Below are 16006 nucleotides of genomic sequence, written 5' to 3' on the forward strand. Positions count from 1 at the left end.
TGGAAGTATTCGTGATTAGTTCCTGTTTATTGTCAGTGCTTTTTGTCAAATCTGACACCCCTCCCCTCAGAAACCCTGGAGAGAAAACAAGTTTGAATACATCCTAGGAAGAGTGAGAATGATGCTATGGTTGGCACCATGTTAGAGTTTTTTGGACTACAGCTGTTAGATGATTTCTGGCAGTTTTAATTTTTTTAAAAAAGTAACTTCTGCAAGCTCTGCAACAAGGCGAGGGTTAACTATGCCCTCTTTGATAGAAGTGACAGGTACCCTGAGAGAAAAAGAGAAATGCTGCTGCATCTCTGCCCGTCACTAATGCAGTGCTCTGCCATCTTTCCATCGCTTGTCAAAAATGGACTTCAAACTGACAGGTTGCCCCAGGGCAGCAGCTCCAGCTCTGATTTAGAAGCTCACAAGGAAAGTGCTGCCATGCAAGCTCAGTGGGGCTCTGAACAGAGCACAGGAGTACCCCAAAAAGCAGTGAAGAGGGAATTTGTGTGCCCGAAAATTTTGAATATATATGTATGCTTCTATGTACAGTGGTGTATGTGTGCATCCATGTAACTCCCTCGCTATATTTCCAGCTGGGTTGGGAAGGAGAGAGGTGTGTGTGTGTCCAAAATCCTTTTACTTTCTCCCCTTGAAATAGACCCCATGCCCAAATGCCTCTGGGCTTATGCACATAATTAATTGAGCATAATAAATAATTAACATGGAAGAATCCAGATAAAAGAGGGAGATAAAACTACAGAGCTCTGATGCCTTCTCCAGCTTAAGATAGCCAAAGAACGATGAGGCGTAGATGGAGATTGTTCAGTCAGAAAAGGCAGATTAAAGGGCCTGTCTAAACATGCCATCATTCACACATTTAGTGCTTGTGCTACAGTTTGGGTGATAAGTTTGATGGGGGGGGGGACCAAATAAATGGCACATGGAAGGCTGTTAACAGATTAGGATTCTTGCAGCAGGCAAACTGTTAAAGCTTTCCCTGTCCCTAGCTGTCCCTAGCTGAATCAAGTCCTGAATCAGATCATCCCCCCCAACAGCCATTTACTTTAAAGGAGTAGAAAAAGCAAAACATTTGCGAAATTGCTAATTGCCTGAATGGCATCACATTTGCTTTGACTCTAGGATGAGCAAGGCACTGGCAACAGAAGCAAATTTTATTTGGCAACAATGATATGTGTTGATTTCTATGGGGAATTTCTACAGTGATTTCCCACTGCATGGGAAATGTGTGGCCTTCCAGATGCTGTTGGACTACAACTCCCAATATCTCTTACAACTGGCTATAGCTGGCTAGAACTAGAATCATAGAATCGTAGAGTTGGAAGAGACCGCAAGGGCCATCCAGTCCAAACCCCTGCCATGCAGGAACTCTCAATCAAAGCATCCCCTGACAGATGGCCATCCAGCCTCTGCTTACAGACCTCGAAGGAGGGAGACTCCACCACTCTCCAAGAGAGTGTGTTCCACTGTCGAACAACTAATGGGTGTTGTAGTCCAAAAACATATGAAAGGTTGTGTTTTTGCATCACTACTAAAGGGATGGCCAGGGCATCACTACGGAGGTGCGGGTGGTACGGACTGCATCAGATGACAACCTCAGGTGACACCACTGTTCCCCAAACATCTGCCTACATCGTTGTTGTTAGGACTGGGGAATTTCCCCCCAGTTACACGAGATCAAACAGTTCACCCATTACAAAAGCCATCACCCCAGTTGTCAGTAATTCAAAACATATTCTTTTTCCAAGTCTGGCCGCTCCTTATTTTCTCTATGTAACAAGCTACAGATTCTCACAAGAATGACCTTGGTAATTGGCAACTCACACTTCCTCCCCACACATCTGATCATTATCCCAGACTATGTTGTGATACACTGTCTTTACTTCTCCCAGCTTCACCAATAGGACATCATCCCACATTTACACAGATATATTCAAAGACATCAATAAGCATGGCAACAATTAAATGTGTATCTCAGCACTGATGTCATCATTTCGTGTCTATAGCCAGAGCTTCTCTGATCTTCCTGCAAAGTATGGAATTGGCCATGCAGGAGAGCTTCAGAGATTGTATGGTAAGTCTTGGAGAGAGTAGATACGTCAGTCCAGTGTAGCCTGCATGTACAATTACTATACTGTGTTGTGGCATACAGGATTTCAGCCAATGTAAAATAAGTGTGTACACAACAAAAGAACCATTTATAGAGCTTGGAAAAATTATAACTCCCAGAATCACCCGTGACTGCACTGCCTCGGGGACTGTGGAAGTTGAACTCCAAAATAATTTTTTAAGTTGTGCCCCTTATTTAGAGGTGTGGTAGGTTTTCCTTTGCTGAAAACCTTCAAGGAGAAGTTGGTGGTCCTCTCATTCTAGATTTCCCTCCTCAAGCACTGGGTTTGTTGGACTAGAGAGTGATACCTCCATATATCAGAGTCTACAATAACAAGTCTGTCCATTCCAATAACATCTCTTTTTCACATAGCTCCTTCTTCTCCCATTTGTCTAAGAGAGTCCTAATTAGCCATTCATGTGCTTGCTTTGTTTTGTGGCTGGCAGCAAGATAGATGAACCTCATCCTGCCCCTTCGGGTCCACAAGGAGTGCTGCTGTACATTATGTACACAGCACCATTAACATAGGTGACAATTTGCAGAGGAACAGAAAGCAGGACAGCAAATAAGAAGTGATAGGTCCAATGCCCCAATGGGCATCCAGTCTAAATTTAGATTTTAATGCAAAATGTGCATTCTAATAGAATGAGTGAGTGAAATGGGAGAAGAAGAGAGGGAGGACTAGGGTATCCTGACTCTGTATTCCCTGAGAACAGCCCCTTTCCTCCCCACTCCACAGGACAACAGTCACTGTTAAATATAATGATAGATTCCAAGCACATACCCACCAGTGATCCTTTGAGCCTCTCAAAGCTGTTCTTTCCTCCAGGGCCCCCAAAGCCTAAATTCCCCATGGAGAAAGACCCTGCCTGTGATGACCACAACACTTCCCTTCCTAGCATCTGTCTGGCAAGGAGAGTTCCCTGGGGCAGATTAGCTCCCCAGCATTGTTCTTTCATTCATTTGTTTATTCTGCAGCCTCCCCCTCCACGAGGAAGGCTTCATTTTTCCCCTTGGTTTTTACAGAGGTACCTCAGATGTGCTTGCAATTCCTTGGTGGCACCAGCTGTTCCCTTCAAATAGTGCGTGCCTGCACAACTAATGAGTTTTCCAGTTAAGCATCCTCTTATTTGTTTTTTCCCCTTCCTCTCCAAGGTGATGAAGCTGAGGAAGCTGGCCCAGCAGGTAGCCAACTGCCGACAGTGCCTGGAACGGTCAACCGTCCTCATCAACCAAGCCGAGCACATCCTGAAGGAGAATGACCATGCACGGTTCCTGCAGACGGCAAAAAACGTGGCAGAGAGGTATTGCTGCAAGCCCCCCTTCCCTCTTCAAAGGGATTGGGAGAGCAGCTAGAGCTCTTGACTTGAGGGAGGGTCCATATGGCTATCAGCCTAAGCTCCTGTTCCCTCCATGACATTGTGTTGGAGCATCATTAGAGATATTGTGAAGTTCATGGATGTTATAGAGAATAATTGGGGGGGGGGTGTACCCATTCTCAGAGTGCCAGCTCCTGGTTTTTTTCCAGACCTTTGTTCAAGACACCATCACTGGGCCATTTTCCTAATACTTCCTTTTTACTGCCATGGCTTCAGCACCATAGCTGCTATTTCTCTTCTTCCTCCTTTTCTTACCCCAAAAGGGAGAATCATGAGTTCTTTTAAGCGTTCTTATAAGAATAGATGCTGTTGCTTTCAAGTCATTTTTGATTTATCGCAACCCTAAGCTGAACCTATCATGGGGTTTTCTTGGCAAGTTTCTTCAAAGGGGAGTTGCCATTGTCATCCTGTGAGGCTAAGAGAATGTAGGGTCACCCAGTGGGTTTCATGGCCGAACAGGGATTTGAACGGTGTTGTCCAGAACCATAGTCCAACCTTCAAACTACTGCACTATGTGCCTTATACAAATTTGGACCATGGATCTATTTTGGTCATTATTGTCTCTCCTGCCTGCCCATCCTCTCCAGTGGCAACAACTGGCATCTCTGAGCAGTAATCCATTTTCTCACTAGCAATTCTGAGCAAATTTGGATCTTTGCAGCTTGTTCCTTTCTTTCTTTGCTCTGTTTTCCAACATAGATCACCCAACACCCCCACAAAGGGGAAGGAGGAGTCTTTGGTTTTGTTGCTTTCAATTATTTACCGATTTAATGAGAGCTTTCCTTAAGTACATGAGAGCGCCTCCAGCTCAGCCAAATTAACAGCTGGGAGTTGGAGCTGCTGTTGCAACTGTCAAATAAACCCCAAAGAGATCAGAGAGAATACAGAAGTGGGCCATCAGGCTGGGGAAGAGAGCAGAAGTAAAGATGTATGTGGTTGGATTGCTGTTGCCAAACCGGGTCAGACTCTCTTTCTTCCCTTCTTCTTTTTTGTTCTCATGAGTGTAAACCACAGTTGCTAGGGGCTAGTTTCCAAAAACTAGAAAGTAGGTCCCCTGGGAGCTTTACTGTCTTGTGTAGAATCTGTACCTTCCAACCCTATGGGTGTGTGAGTGGCTTGTAGTTATTCTGTAATTTGGCAAGAGAATATGCTTTGAGGTTCCATTTTCCTTATTACTTGATGTGGCGGCCATTATTAAGTCCTAGCATAGAATATATGGCAGGGGCATGGTCCAGTCGTAGAGAATGTGCTCTTGCTGTTTTTCTACTCTGGAAAGCAGACCTTGGTGAAGTTTTATGAAGACCTTAATGTAGCCCATTTAAGGGCTTATAAGGGTACAGTCGGCCGTTCTTATACACAGATTTTTTTATACGTGGATTCAAGCATCTACGGTTTGAAAATGTTCAAAAAAGTATAAATTTCAAATATCAAACCTTGATTTTCTATTTTTTATAAGGGACACCATTTTGCTATGTCATTATATTTAATGAGACTTGAGCATCCATGGATTTTGTTATCCGTGGGGGATCTTGGAACCAAACCCCAGCATATAACAAGGGTCCACTGTATTCCATAGCATTGAACCATGGCAGTTAAAGCGGTGTCAGACTCCATTATTTCTGCAGTATTGATGCAACCTAAGTCTTGAATGAAGTAAGACCTGCAGTCCAGTAGACAGCAAGAATTTGACATATTGATGAGTCTAAAACATCTGATTTATATACATCACTGTTACTGTTGGACATGCTGACTGAGGGATTCTGAGAGTTGTGTCATGCAAAGATGACACACAAATTTGTGAAACATTCTATATTTTTCACTTTAGAAGTACTTATACTAAGGTTAGAACCATACAAAATTGTAGTCCAAAAATACCATTTCTGAATTCTGGCCTATTGCCTAATTTAGTTAATTAAAAGATATCTGTATGTGGAAGGAGGGACAGAAGGAGGGACAGAAGTCTCAGTTAGTTGTAGAAGAATGATGACACCCGACAGCGCTAACCTTTGGGAAACAAACAACTATGGCTTTCATCCTATCAATGACATGCTGTGTTATGTTCTTGCTGGCTCTAGATGGTCTCATTTCTAAGCAGACATGCATAATGCCATTATGTTATTATTTGATCGTCTTTATTTACTCAGTCATTAAGCAGAAGGGGAGAAAGAAGCATTGCCCCAATCTGGTGTCCTCTAAATATTCTGGACTACAAGTCAAACATGCTGTGCTGTGCTATGGGTGACAAGTTATAGTCCAAACACTTTGGAGGGCACCAGGTTTGGAACACTGTTATAAGATTGAGGAGGGAAGTGTTGCTGCAGTGGAACTACAATCCATAAGGTTTAAGGTATTGTGAACTGAGAGTGTAAGAAATAGTTCAGAGCTGTGTTTTGAAATGGTTGTAAATTATTTGTGAACCAATGCTTATCCCATAAGCATCACATCATGGTCAATTGCCACTCATTAATTCTAAGACATTTTCTGTAGTAAAATTATAGAACTGGAAGGGATTCACAACTAGCCCATTTCACTCTCAGCACAGGAATCTACAAGCTAAAGCATCACTGAAAGGAGGCTATCTAATCTCTGGTTTAAAAACTCAGTGAAGAAGAACTTACCACCCTCTGAATGAGTCAGTTTTACTGTCAAGGAGTTCTTACTGTGAGAAAGTTCTTCCTAATGCTTTGCTGGAATCTCCTTTCTTGTAATTGGAATCTCTTGGTTGGGGTCCTGTCATCTGGAGTAGTAAAGAATCAACTCACTCCATGTTGCACAAGAGAGCTCTTCACATATTGGAAGATGCAGCGAGGGTTATCTTCTTTTAAAGTGACTTTGGGCCCAAACAGACAGGCCAAAATAAAGCTGCTTCGGGTCACTTTGAAGCTATGCTGTTTAAATGACATATTAATTTTAAGAGTCTAGAAGCTGCACCAAAGCTGCGCTCTAGTACTTAGGACTGGAGTGTGGTTTTGGTGCAGCTTCTGGCCTCTTAGGATGCATGCAGCATTTAAACAGCATGCCTCCAAAGTGACCCAAAGCACCTTTATTTTGGCCTGTCTGTTCAGGCCCATTGAAACAGAAGAAGGAGTAAAGATGGCAGTGAGGGAGCATGAGGAAGGAAGGTGGCAGAAATTGGAATTGTTCAGAGGAAAGCCTGGTGTATAGAGGAAGGAAATGAAAGGTGGATCCCATGGTATAGACCAGGGACGTAGCTAGGATTTTAGGAAGGGGGGGTCCAGACTAAGTGCCACCATTATAATGGGGCTTGAGTGCGGCGGCGCAGCAGCACACACCATTCATTTTTCTAATGGAAGGGGGGGGGTCTGGCCCCCCAAACCCCCCCCCCCCCGGCTACATCCCTGCATAGACTGAAGTTAAATACTTATTTATTTAATAATCTACTTTTCTCCCAAATATGGAATCCAATGTGGTTTAAAACAAAATTTGGCTAAAAATATCATCGTCATAATAAAAAAAAAAGATAATTAAATAAACTGCTTAATTTTAAAAAAGCAGTAATTTAAAACAAGTTTAAAATATTTAAAACATAACAGTGCAAAAAAACCAAAATTACTTATTTGTCACTGTTATGTTTACTTATTTGTCACTGTTATACTACAAGTCTCAGAATCCCTCAGGAATATAGGTCTCACAATACTCTCAGCCATGAGGGCCATGGGACATGTGGGATGGGGAATTCTGTAAAGTGTGGTCCAAAAAGGTAACTTCCCCAACCATTGCTGTAATATATGTAAAGTTAAAGGCTACTCCTTTGGCAGAGTGTGAGACTCTGGGTGCTTCCAGGCAAGTCTTTTGTCTTGCAATTGCCTCACCTTGTTCACTGAATCTAGGCAACAGCATCTCCAATCCTTCTCTGTGAGTTCTTCCATCTTCTTCCTTTTCCCCCCACAAAAAAACCTTGGTAGCTTTAGGAACCATGGAAGCACACTTCAAGGGCTTCTGATTTTGGCACATCCTGGAGGTGAAGGGGATGTTGATAGTTGTTGTGGACATCAACAAAAAATATCTGAATTGGGGTGACTGTATGGATCAGTTCACCATCACCCAACCACCAGTCTCTCGCATAAGCGATTAAGGTCCTGAATATTAAATTTGTGAGTCTCTCCTCCTTCCAAACCACTTTCTGCTGGAGGTTACATCACTGCAAGGCTGTTTGCAGCTCTTTAATTAAAAATCAAAGCGCCGACTGGGAGTTGCAAATACTGCCTAATGTATATTGATGCTCTCTTCTGTCTTTCAGGGTCGCCATGGCAACCGCATCCTCTCAAGTTTTGATACCCGATATCAATTTTAACGATGCCTTTGAAAACTTTGCTTTAGATTTTTCCAGAGAGAAGAAACTGCTGGAGGGGCTGGATTATCTCACAGGTTTGTGCCAGTTTTGTAGTCCCAGCTGCTCCCCACTCACTCCTCCTGCCCCAAGCCCTATTATTTCTTCTGCCTTGTTCTGCTTTACCATTCAGTCATTGCTACAAACCCCTGTGAATGGGGATGAGGAGAAGAAATTCATCTCTAAATGACATCGGAGGTTCTTTAAAATCAATAGTACAGCTTATTAGATATTTTGGGGCTCTGTTTCCATCAACCAAGAGCAAAGAAGGCCACTAAATGTAAGATATGGCTATTTGGCATGTCACTGCAGATCATATCACTGTGGATTCACAGTTTTGTGCCAGTTGTTTCATCTTGGAAGTTACCAGATGTGAACTCTCACTTGTTAGTATATGCTGAAGTCAGCCCTGGGAGTTGTGTGTCACTTGGCTTAGTGGACTGGGAATGTTGTTGTGTGCCTTTGATTCGTTTCCGACTTATGGCAACCCTAAGGTGAACCTATCACAGGGTGTTCTTGGAAAGATTTGTTCAGAGGGTAGTTTGCTTTTGCTTTCCTCTGAGGCAGAGAGAGTGCAACTTGCCCAGGATCACCAAATGGATTTCCAATGACTGAGCAGGGATTTGAACCTTGGTCTCCAGAGTTGTAGTCCCAGTACTTAAATCATTACACCATGTTGGCTCTCATGGGAACATGCAGTACTCCACATACATTTGAACTGTAATCCTTGTGATTCCTTACCATTAACTGCACTAGCTAGAGCCAATGGACACTGCAGTCCAACAGCATCTGAAGGACTTTCCGTCCTCAGGCCTACAGTGTAGGTGAAACTAGTTTCAGTGACAGATTTGCTTAAATACCACCAGTGAAGGAGAGCCACCAACCTCGTAATAGTTTCTTCCACTGTTAAACACAACTCTTTTGCTAGGACATTCCTCCTTGGGTTCAGCCAAATCTACATCTCTGAAGTTGCCTTTCACTGGTTCTAATCCTACTTCTTGGAGCAACAGAAAATTCCAGCTGCTCTCCTGATCCTCAAGGGACCTGGGATCTTTGTTTGCCCAGGCTGACATTTCCAAGTATTTCTGATATATGTCATAATTAAAAGCATTCCACAAAGGACTGGTTTTCCAGTGATGCTTCACCTATAAGAAAGAAGGCAGCTTCCAGTTGACTGCATTTCCTGACTGTACCATCATCAATAGATTGCTGCTTAAGCAAGCCAGTTAAGAAGGTAGAGATATTCTTTTTTAAAACTCAAAATGTAGTTTGGAGAAATTTTTCCATAGTTCCCTAAAACAATGGTTGTCACCTTTTGGCCCTCTATATGTTGTTGGACTTGGTTCCAGAATCCCAGAATGCATGGCCAATGGTCAGGGACCTTGAGAGATGGAGTCCAAAGCATCTGGAGGATCAAATGGTGAAACCCCTGCCCTAAGAAACATATAAAAAAGCAAATCATTTTTTTCCATAGGAGAGTATTTGAAAATTGACTGTGAGCAGCAGAATGTGACTTGTTTGAAAGATTTCAATTTAAAAAGCCATTTTAGGCTACCCTACCTTCTGCACCACACAGGTTGTGAGGGGCCAGCTTGGTTTTAATTAGTTGTTAACCTAATTATGTTGAAATACTTGCTTCAGATTGCAATATTACATCATTAATGTTGAATCTGACTGTCTTCTGTGGATGGGTGTTCCTCCCAGCCATCTGTCACTTTACAGAAGTGGCCACCAATCACTCTGATAAAGTCTTTTGCTGGGCATTAGCTGCAGAAAGAATGAGAATTAGCACCTTGTTAATATCTGGAGCAATGCAAACGATTAAGTCTTTAAAAGCAGGGCTAGGAAATGAAATAACAGGCAAACACAGCCTTCTCCAACCTGATACCCCACCCTGGATGTTTTGGATTAATATTCATATTAATCCATGAAGGTTGTAGTCCATCTGGAAAGTGCCAGATTGATAATGCCTGAGCTAAAATATATTGCATTGTCGTGGAAAACACACAAAAGTTATTGGTCATTTGCCATATGGCAGTTAGACAGATGAGAGCTTTGTTGGCCATCCGTTATGTGGATATTTCTTACCGTTCTCATTTTTCTTCAGTACTGTACATCTGCCTTCCCCATGGTTGTCCTGCTGATAGTTGTGCCACACATCCCACCATCCCCTACAGGCCTGGCACAGGGTCCTGGGTTTAGTTCTTGCTGTCAAAAATTAAAAGGACCTTGTGTACCAAGGTCTGACTTCTGTCCTTGGCATCCCCTTGCTTATGGTAGAGCCTGCCCAGGCTAGGCTTTTCTCAAACCACTTTAAATTCTGCTTTAATATTTCTTTCTGCCTCTAGCCTCTGTGTCCTTCAACTGTCAGGGGACAGAACTCATCAATAGACTTATCAAGGTGGAAGAATGAAGTTTGGGTGCTACCAAGAGCATTCAGAATTTGAAAAAAAGATCCTCTTTGAGACTACAGTACCCAGAATCTCCCTATCAGCCTGGCCACTGACTATGCTAGTTGGGCAGTCAAGGGATAGCTGTCCCCCAAAAGAACATCTCCAGGTTCTGCAAACAATTGTAAGACCAGGAAACAGTCCAGTGGAAAATGAGAAATCATAGTAGAATTGCATTGTACAAAGTCAGTCTCCTTATCCCTCACTTGACCATTATTTTCCCCTCACTGTCAGAGTTCCGTGTAAAGCTTTTTCCTTATCTGAGAAAATGAACATCACCTGCTACCTGATCTGTGTTTAAAAAACTGGAATTGCTAATAATTTAACAGCAGACCCTCCACATGCAAAACAAGTGGTCTTACCACTGAGCTACATACTCAAAGACATACAGCTCACTGTCATGTTAAAGGTGTACATCATGGATAGAGATCTTGTGGATCATAACTGCCTTCATCCCCCATTATTGCCTAGGCTAGCTAGGTCTGATGGGATTTGCAGTCCAACAACATCTGGATAGCTACCAGTCAACCACCCGTAGCATAGATAGTTGGAAAATGCAGGTAGGCTAAATTTAGTGGTCCTCCATCCAGTCATGCTCTTGCACAGCCTCTATTCATTTCAGCATGGCTTGCCCAATGGACTGTGTCTTATGTTTAATCAGCAGAAGATATGTGATGGGATTATGTTTTTCTCTTCTTGTCCCCAAATCGTTCAGTATTGAGTACGTTAACAAGAGTGCAATACACGTTTTGTGAAAAACCTATCAATTTGTTCATCATCGAGTTACGGATCTTTAAGCAAATTGGATGCCTCATTTTCATATGGATGAGTCTATCAATTAACTGATTAAAGTAACATGTAATTATATACTGCAGCAGCAATGCTTAAAGGTGCTTTTTTGACAATTCTGAATGAAGAGGAAATTTAAAGAATTTAACGCTTCCTCTCACAGCAGCCTTTCCAAGAATTATGGAGAGGGCAGACTCCTTTCTCCTTCTCTTGCCACTCTGCTTCCCTGTGCAACTGGAATCCCTTTCCCAGATGCTGCTCTACCTTACTTGCTCCCAGCCCTGAGGCAGAAAGAGGGAAACTAGATAGGCTCTGTCCTCCATCTCAGCCTTGCAGTGTCCAGCCCAAGCCCCAGCTGTGGATGTGCTGATCTAATTTTAATTATCTAGAACAGAGGGTATGTAACCTTGCGTCTTCCAGGTGCCCCAGCCAACATGACCAGTGTACTCAGGAAGCCTGAGTAGGAGTTATGGTAGTTTAAAATAACTAGAAGGTGCGAGGTAGGCTGATCTGATCCTGATCTAGAAATTGAGGACAAGCCATTGCTGAAATGAAAGGAGATTTGGTGTTCTTTTTAGCCATTGGCCTTGTCTTGAGAGGCATACAGAACTGTTGTCCTCAATTGAGTTACCTGGATACTGCAGTCTGCTTTTGAAAATACTTTTGTTATCTCCTGGCGGCTAAGAAAAATATGTGGGTACAGCATATTGTTAACCCATTTTATTTCATCTTTTACACAGAGCGGTATTGCCTAAGGGAAGAACCTCAAATGATTTGGAAGCCTGAAAATATAAAACTAGCTAGCTAGGCCCATAAACCCTTATGTACTACCTTTAAAGATCTACTTTTAAAATAGGATTCCCTTTTTTTCTTGCCATAGATGAAGTCCTGTTCCCCCTCAGCTCCATTATGCATTGGACAAATATGTGTATCAGCAGTCACAGGATGAATTGCTCCTCTGCCTCTTTCTTCATCCACATGCATCCTGTGGACTGTGCCCTATAATTATTTTTCCTATGTTCCGCCCAAATGAATGTTTAGTTAAATTTATTCATTGATTTATGTATTTTTCTTGAAGAAAAATATATTGGCTGAAATTCAGTTGCTGATTCCAACTAGAGTAGGGCCTTTGAATCTGTTGGATTTACATTAAGTGTTGATTTACCATTCAGCAATTGGTTCAGTTTCTCTCCTCTGACTGGGACTAGTATTTGGTTTTAGGTAATTATAAGCAAACATTATATTATAACAAGAGTTGCAGAACTGGGGGCAAATGAGGTTTCTATGGTACAGGTGCTAGTCAGTGAGGGCTACAACACAGGTGCCAGCCAGTCAAACATGTGCATAATATCCTTCTTCTGCAGTTAGGCAGAAAAAAATCTGCTCTAAATTCAGTCCTGACAAGAACATTGTCTATCCGTTTATGATCCTGTGGACACACTTCTTTAGTGGCTAGACTGTACAAATTGTGCCCTGGACCAAAGTTACCACTTTTAACTTGTTTCTGAACTGTGCAGTTACAAAATCCTCATTCTTTTAAAAAGATATTTCAAAGCACATGAACGCCACACCCATAAAAATATTAATGTCTGTGTCTGTTGTGTCCTGTTTTCCTTGCAGCACCCAACCCGCCATCAGTCCGTGAAGAACTTTGTACTGCCTCCCATGACACCATCACTGTCCACTGGATCTCAGATGATGAGTTCTGTGTCAGCTCATATGAGCTCCAGTATACCATCTTCACTGGCCAGGCCAACTTCATTAGTAAGTAACTATAGATTAGCCTGTTTTGCAACTTCTACAGACAACCTTTAAATTGTGTACACTCTACTTTAGTGAAATACTGCCTCAAAACCGAGTTCAGCCTCAACATAAATCTGTCCCTCCCCTGACTAAACAGTCTGGAAGAGTGAGTGGGCTCTAAATGCTTGCCTCTAAAGATTTTTTTAGGGTAAAAGAGACATTTGGGGATGGGAATGTTTCTCCCCTATCCTTCCCCTCACTCACACATATGTACCATACCATTTACCTTTTTGCAAGCATTATTCATTGTCTGTTTGTGTTTGTTTCCTCTGTGTCCAGCACAGCTACCACTTTACTAAATGCATGAGTTCTTTCTTTGCCAGAGAATAGTCAGGCAGTCTAGTGATGTCATGTCATCACATTGCCAACCAGATATGAGACAGTGTCACAAAGCCAAATCAGAATGAGAGCAGTGCTTCATGCCTTCACTCAGACTGAGCAAAAAGCCTCTTCTTTTTTGCAGCTTCCCTTCTCCCACAAATTCTGATATAGGGGTACATTTTAGAATGGCAGAGCCCTTCAGCAGAAATACCATCAGTGAATACTTTGGTACTTGCTGTCTGGCACCTACTCTTTATCTGTCTGTCTCTTTCTTTCTTTCTTTCTTTCTCCTCATCCCTCCCTCTCAGATGTAGACACATGGTTTTAGTTTTGAAACAGTACTTGGATTATATAAGAAATTGTAGTTTAGATAACTGAGGTACAGAATACTTACATATGCTGAAGTAGTACCACTATGGAAGTGACAGATGTACACTAAGAGACTCACGTGTGATTGAGGATTCCTGGAGAGAAAGCAAAACGGTCTCTCACTGAGCTATGGAAATGTGCAAACAACACTTGTAGGCAGAGGACACTTTGAAAGCTTTGGAGTCTACATAAATGTGGATATGTCTTAGGCCATGGTGTTGGGGGATTCTGGAAGCTGTAGTCCAAATAATTACGTTTTCCAAGCTCTATAAAGAAAAGAATGGACAAAACTACCAAGTAACCTCTTAACTTTAAAGTCTCAGTAGCCAGTCTCTATCTAGGATATATGGGCAACATGGTTTCCTGTGAGAATTTTCACAGTGGTTCAAACTGATTTGAAGAACAACATGTCTACAGCTTAATGCTAATGCTGGACAAGACAGGGAAGTTGCCTACACAGCAACTGTACAAGCAGTGGAAAAATAGGATGCCAGTCTGAAGCAAAAGGCACAGAGTGCTGGAAAAAAAATCTTTAGCATATCATATGTCAAAAATCTTAGGCATCCTGACATTTGTCATAAAACCCTCCCTATTCATGCTCATGGTTCTTGCAGCAACTGATCCAAGACCCCTGGTCATCAACACAGGGCTGCAATGTCCATTACTAAGTCATTCCATCTGTAACATCGCTCAAGTGTATGCCTCGCTATGTTCACTCAGGCTTGTCACAGGATAAAAGAGACACATAGAAACCTACATTATTGCTGAACTAAACCTTTGACCCTTCTGTCTGACCCTGACTGGCAGAGGTGCCCTGGGGTTTCAAGCATCATAGATAGTGGAAATTGGACCTGGAACCTTCTGTATAAGTAGCACATGCTCTGACTGGTGGGTCTTACCCTTTTAAAACTTGACCTGAGATCAGTCCCATTTAACGCATTGGGATTTTCTGAATAGGTATTCCAAGAACCGGGCTCTTTTCATTGATTTTGTGTTGGATTTTTTGTGTACAGACAATATATCTTGCTCTCCACCCTCATCTCCAGAAGCGGAACTGAAATTTAGGGGTGAGGATGGGGATATGAGATGGGGGTCAGACAGTGTCCCCAAAGTTGATACTGGGCATAACAGTGCTTTGGGAGCTCAGCATATACAGTAGTTGGGGCTCTTTCCAGTTTCAGATTTGGTTAGTGCCTCTGCTACTAGCTAGATTCCTAGAGGCAGTGGTGTAGCCAGGTACAACATACTATAGTTCCAAGAATCATGCTGTCTTAGACTGAGTCCAAAAATATAAGCAGCTACATTGATCCGTAGGAACAGATCAGTTCTATCTGATTTCATTTTGAGGAGCATATCTTCTGTACAGCTAATGGATCTTAATTGCTCATCCATTAACAAGCCATTCCCAAATTCTGTGCATTACAACAGGAACAACACACAACATTATCTTGTTGCTGAGAAAATCCACATCTACCACCCAGCTACTGTGAGGTAAAGCTCAGAGGGAGCAGGGAAGTCTGAAAGGGAGTTTGGGTGGTGACAACATTGTGTCTGCTTATCAAAAACTACCAGTTTCCTCTCCCACTTGGAACTGAAGAGATGGATGGTAATTTCCCCTGTAACTGTGTCAGGCTTCAGAATCCTCAGAATCCTCTTCTTTATAGCTTAAAGATGGAAACTAAGGTGAGATTCCCATTATCACTCTCTCCAGAAACCAGTTAAAGCTTGCTACAGCAAGAATGATGAATAGGATTGAGTACACTATTCATAAGGCCCAGCCATGGCTGCTGGTACTTTTCTATTGCCCTGCAAGAACTGAATATCCTTCCATCTCGCTGTATTAGAGTTGCATTAGAGAGGAAAGAGTGGTCAGTTGGGCCGGCTTCCAGGCAGGTTGTTAGCATCACTAATCTCTTAATAAGGTTTCCCTGATAAGTTATCAGAGCTTACCTAGAGCTGTTAGAAAGATATTTGGGAAATGTTGCCTCAGAGGTGTCTTAGTTTGATTGTCATAAGTAACAATTTTAATAACTTCAATAAAAGATAATATTCTTTAAACAAATATATGAACAAAATAAGAGCCTTGCTGGATCAGACCAAAGGCCAGTCTATTTTATCATCCTGTCTCTACAGCGGCCAACTTTGTATGTATGTATGTGCCTTCAAGTTGCCTGTTGACTTATGGCGACCCAATGAATTTCATAGAGTTTTCTTAAGCAAAGAGTACTCAGAGGTGGTTTTGCCATTTCCTTCCTCTGAAACTGTATCGTACAGCACCTGGAAGACGGTTGCTCATTGAAGTACTAGCCAGGGCTGACCCTGCTTAACTTCCAAGATCAGATGGGTTCTGGTGCCTTTAGGGTATTTAGGCCTTACCAGTGACCAACTAGATGAGGGAGCCATCAGGCAGACCCAGCAACATCGA

General features: G+C 42.4%; 1 protein-coding gene across 5 annotated transcripts in view; it reads left to right on the plus strand.

Moving 5' to 3' along the window:
* MID2 (midline 2) overlaps nucleotides 1-16006 on the plus strand; it is a 195834-nt gene that overhangs the window by 152287 nt on the left and 27541 nt on the right. For all 5 annotated transcript variants that reach the window (XR_006105011.1, XM_042479154.1, XM_042479153.1 and 2 more), the window contains 3 exons: nucleotides 3275-3423; nucleotides 7760-7887; nucleotides 12709-12852. Coding sequence is in view for 4 of the 5 variants with exons in the window: in XM_042479154.1 (XP_042335088.1) it covers nucleotides 3275-3423; nucleotides 7760-7887; nucleotides 12709-12852 (421 nt within the window). In the remaining variant the exon portion in view is untranslated. The remainder of the gene's footprint in view (nucleotides 1-3274; nucleotides 3424-7759; nucleotides 7888-12708; nucleotides 12853-16006) is intronic.

Source organism: Sceloporus undulatus, chromosome 7, assembly GCF_019175285.1.
Source record: "Sceloporus undulatus isolate JIND9_A2432 ecotype Alabama chromosome 7, SceUnd_v1.1, whole genome shotgun sequence".
In the NCBI taxonomy this organism is placed as follows: Eukaryota; Metazoa; Chordata; class Lepidosauria; order Squamata; family Phrynosomatidae; genus Sceloporus; species Sceloporus undulatus.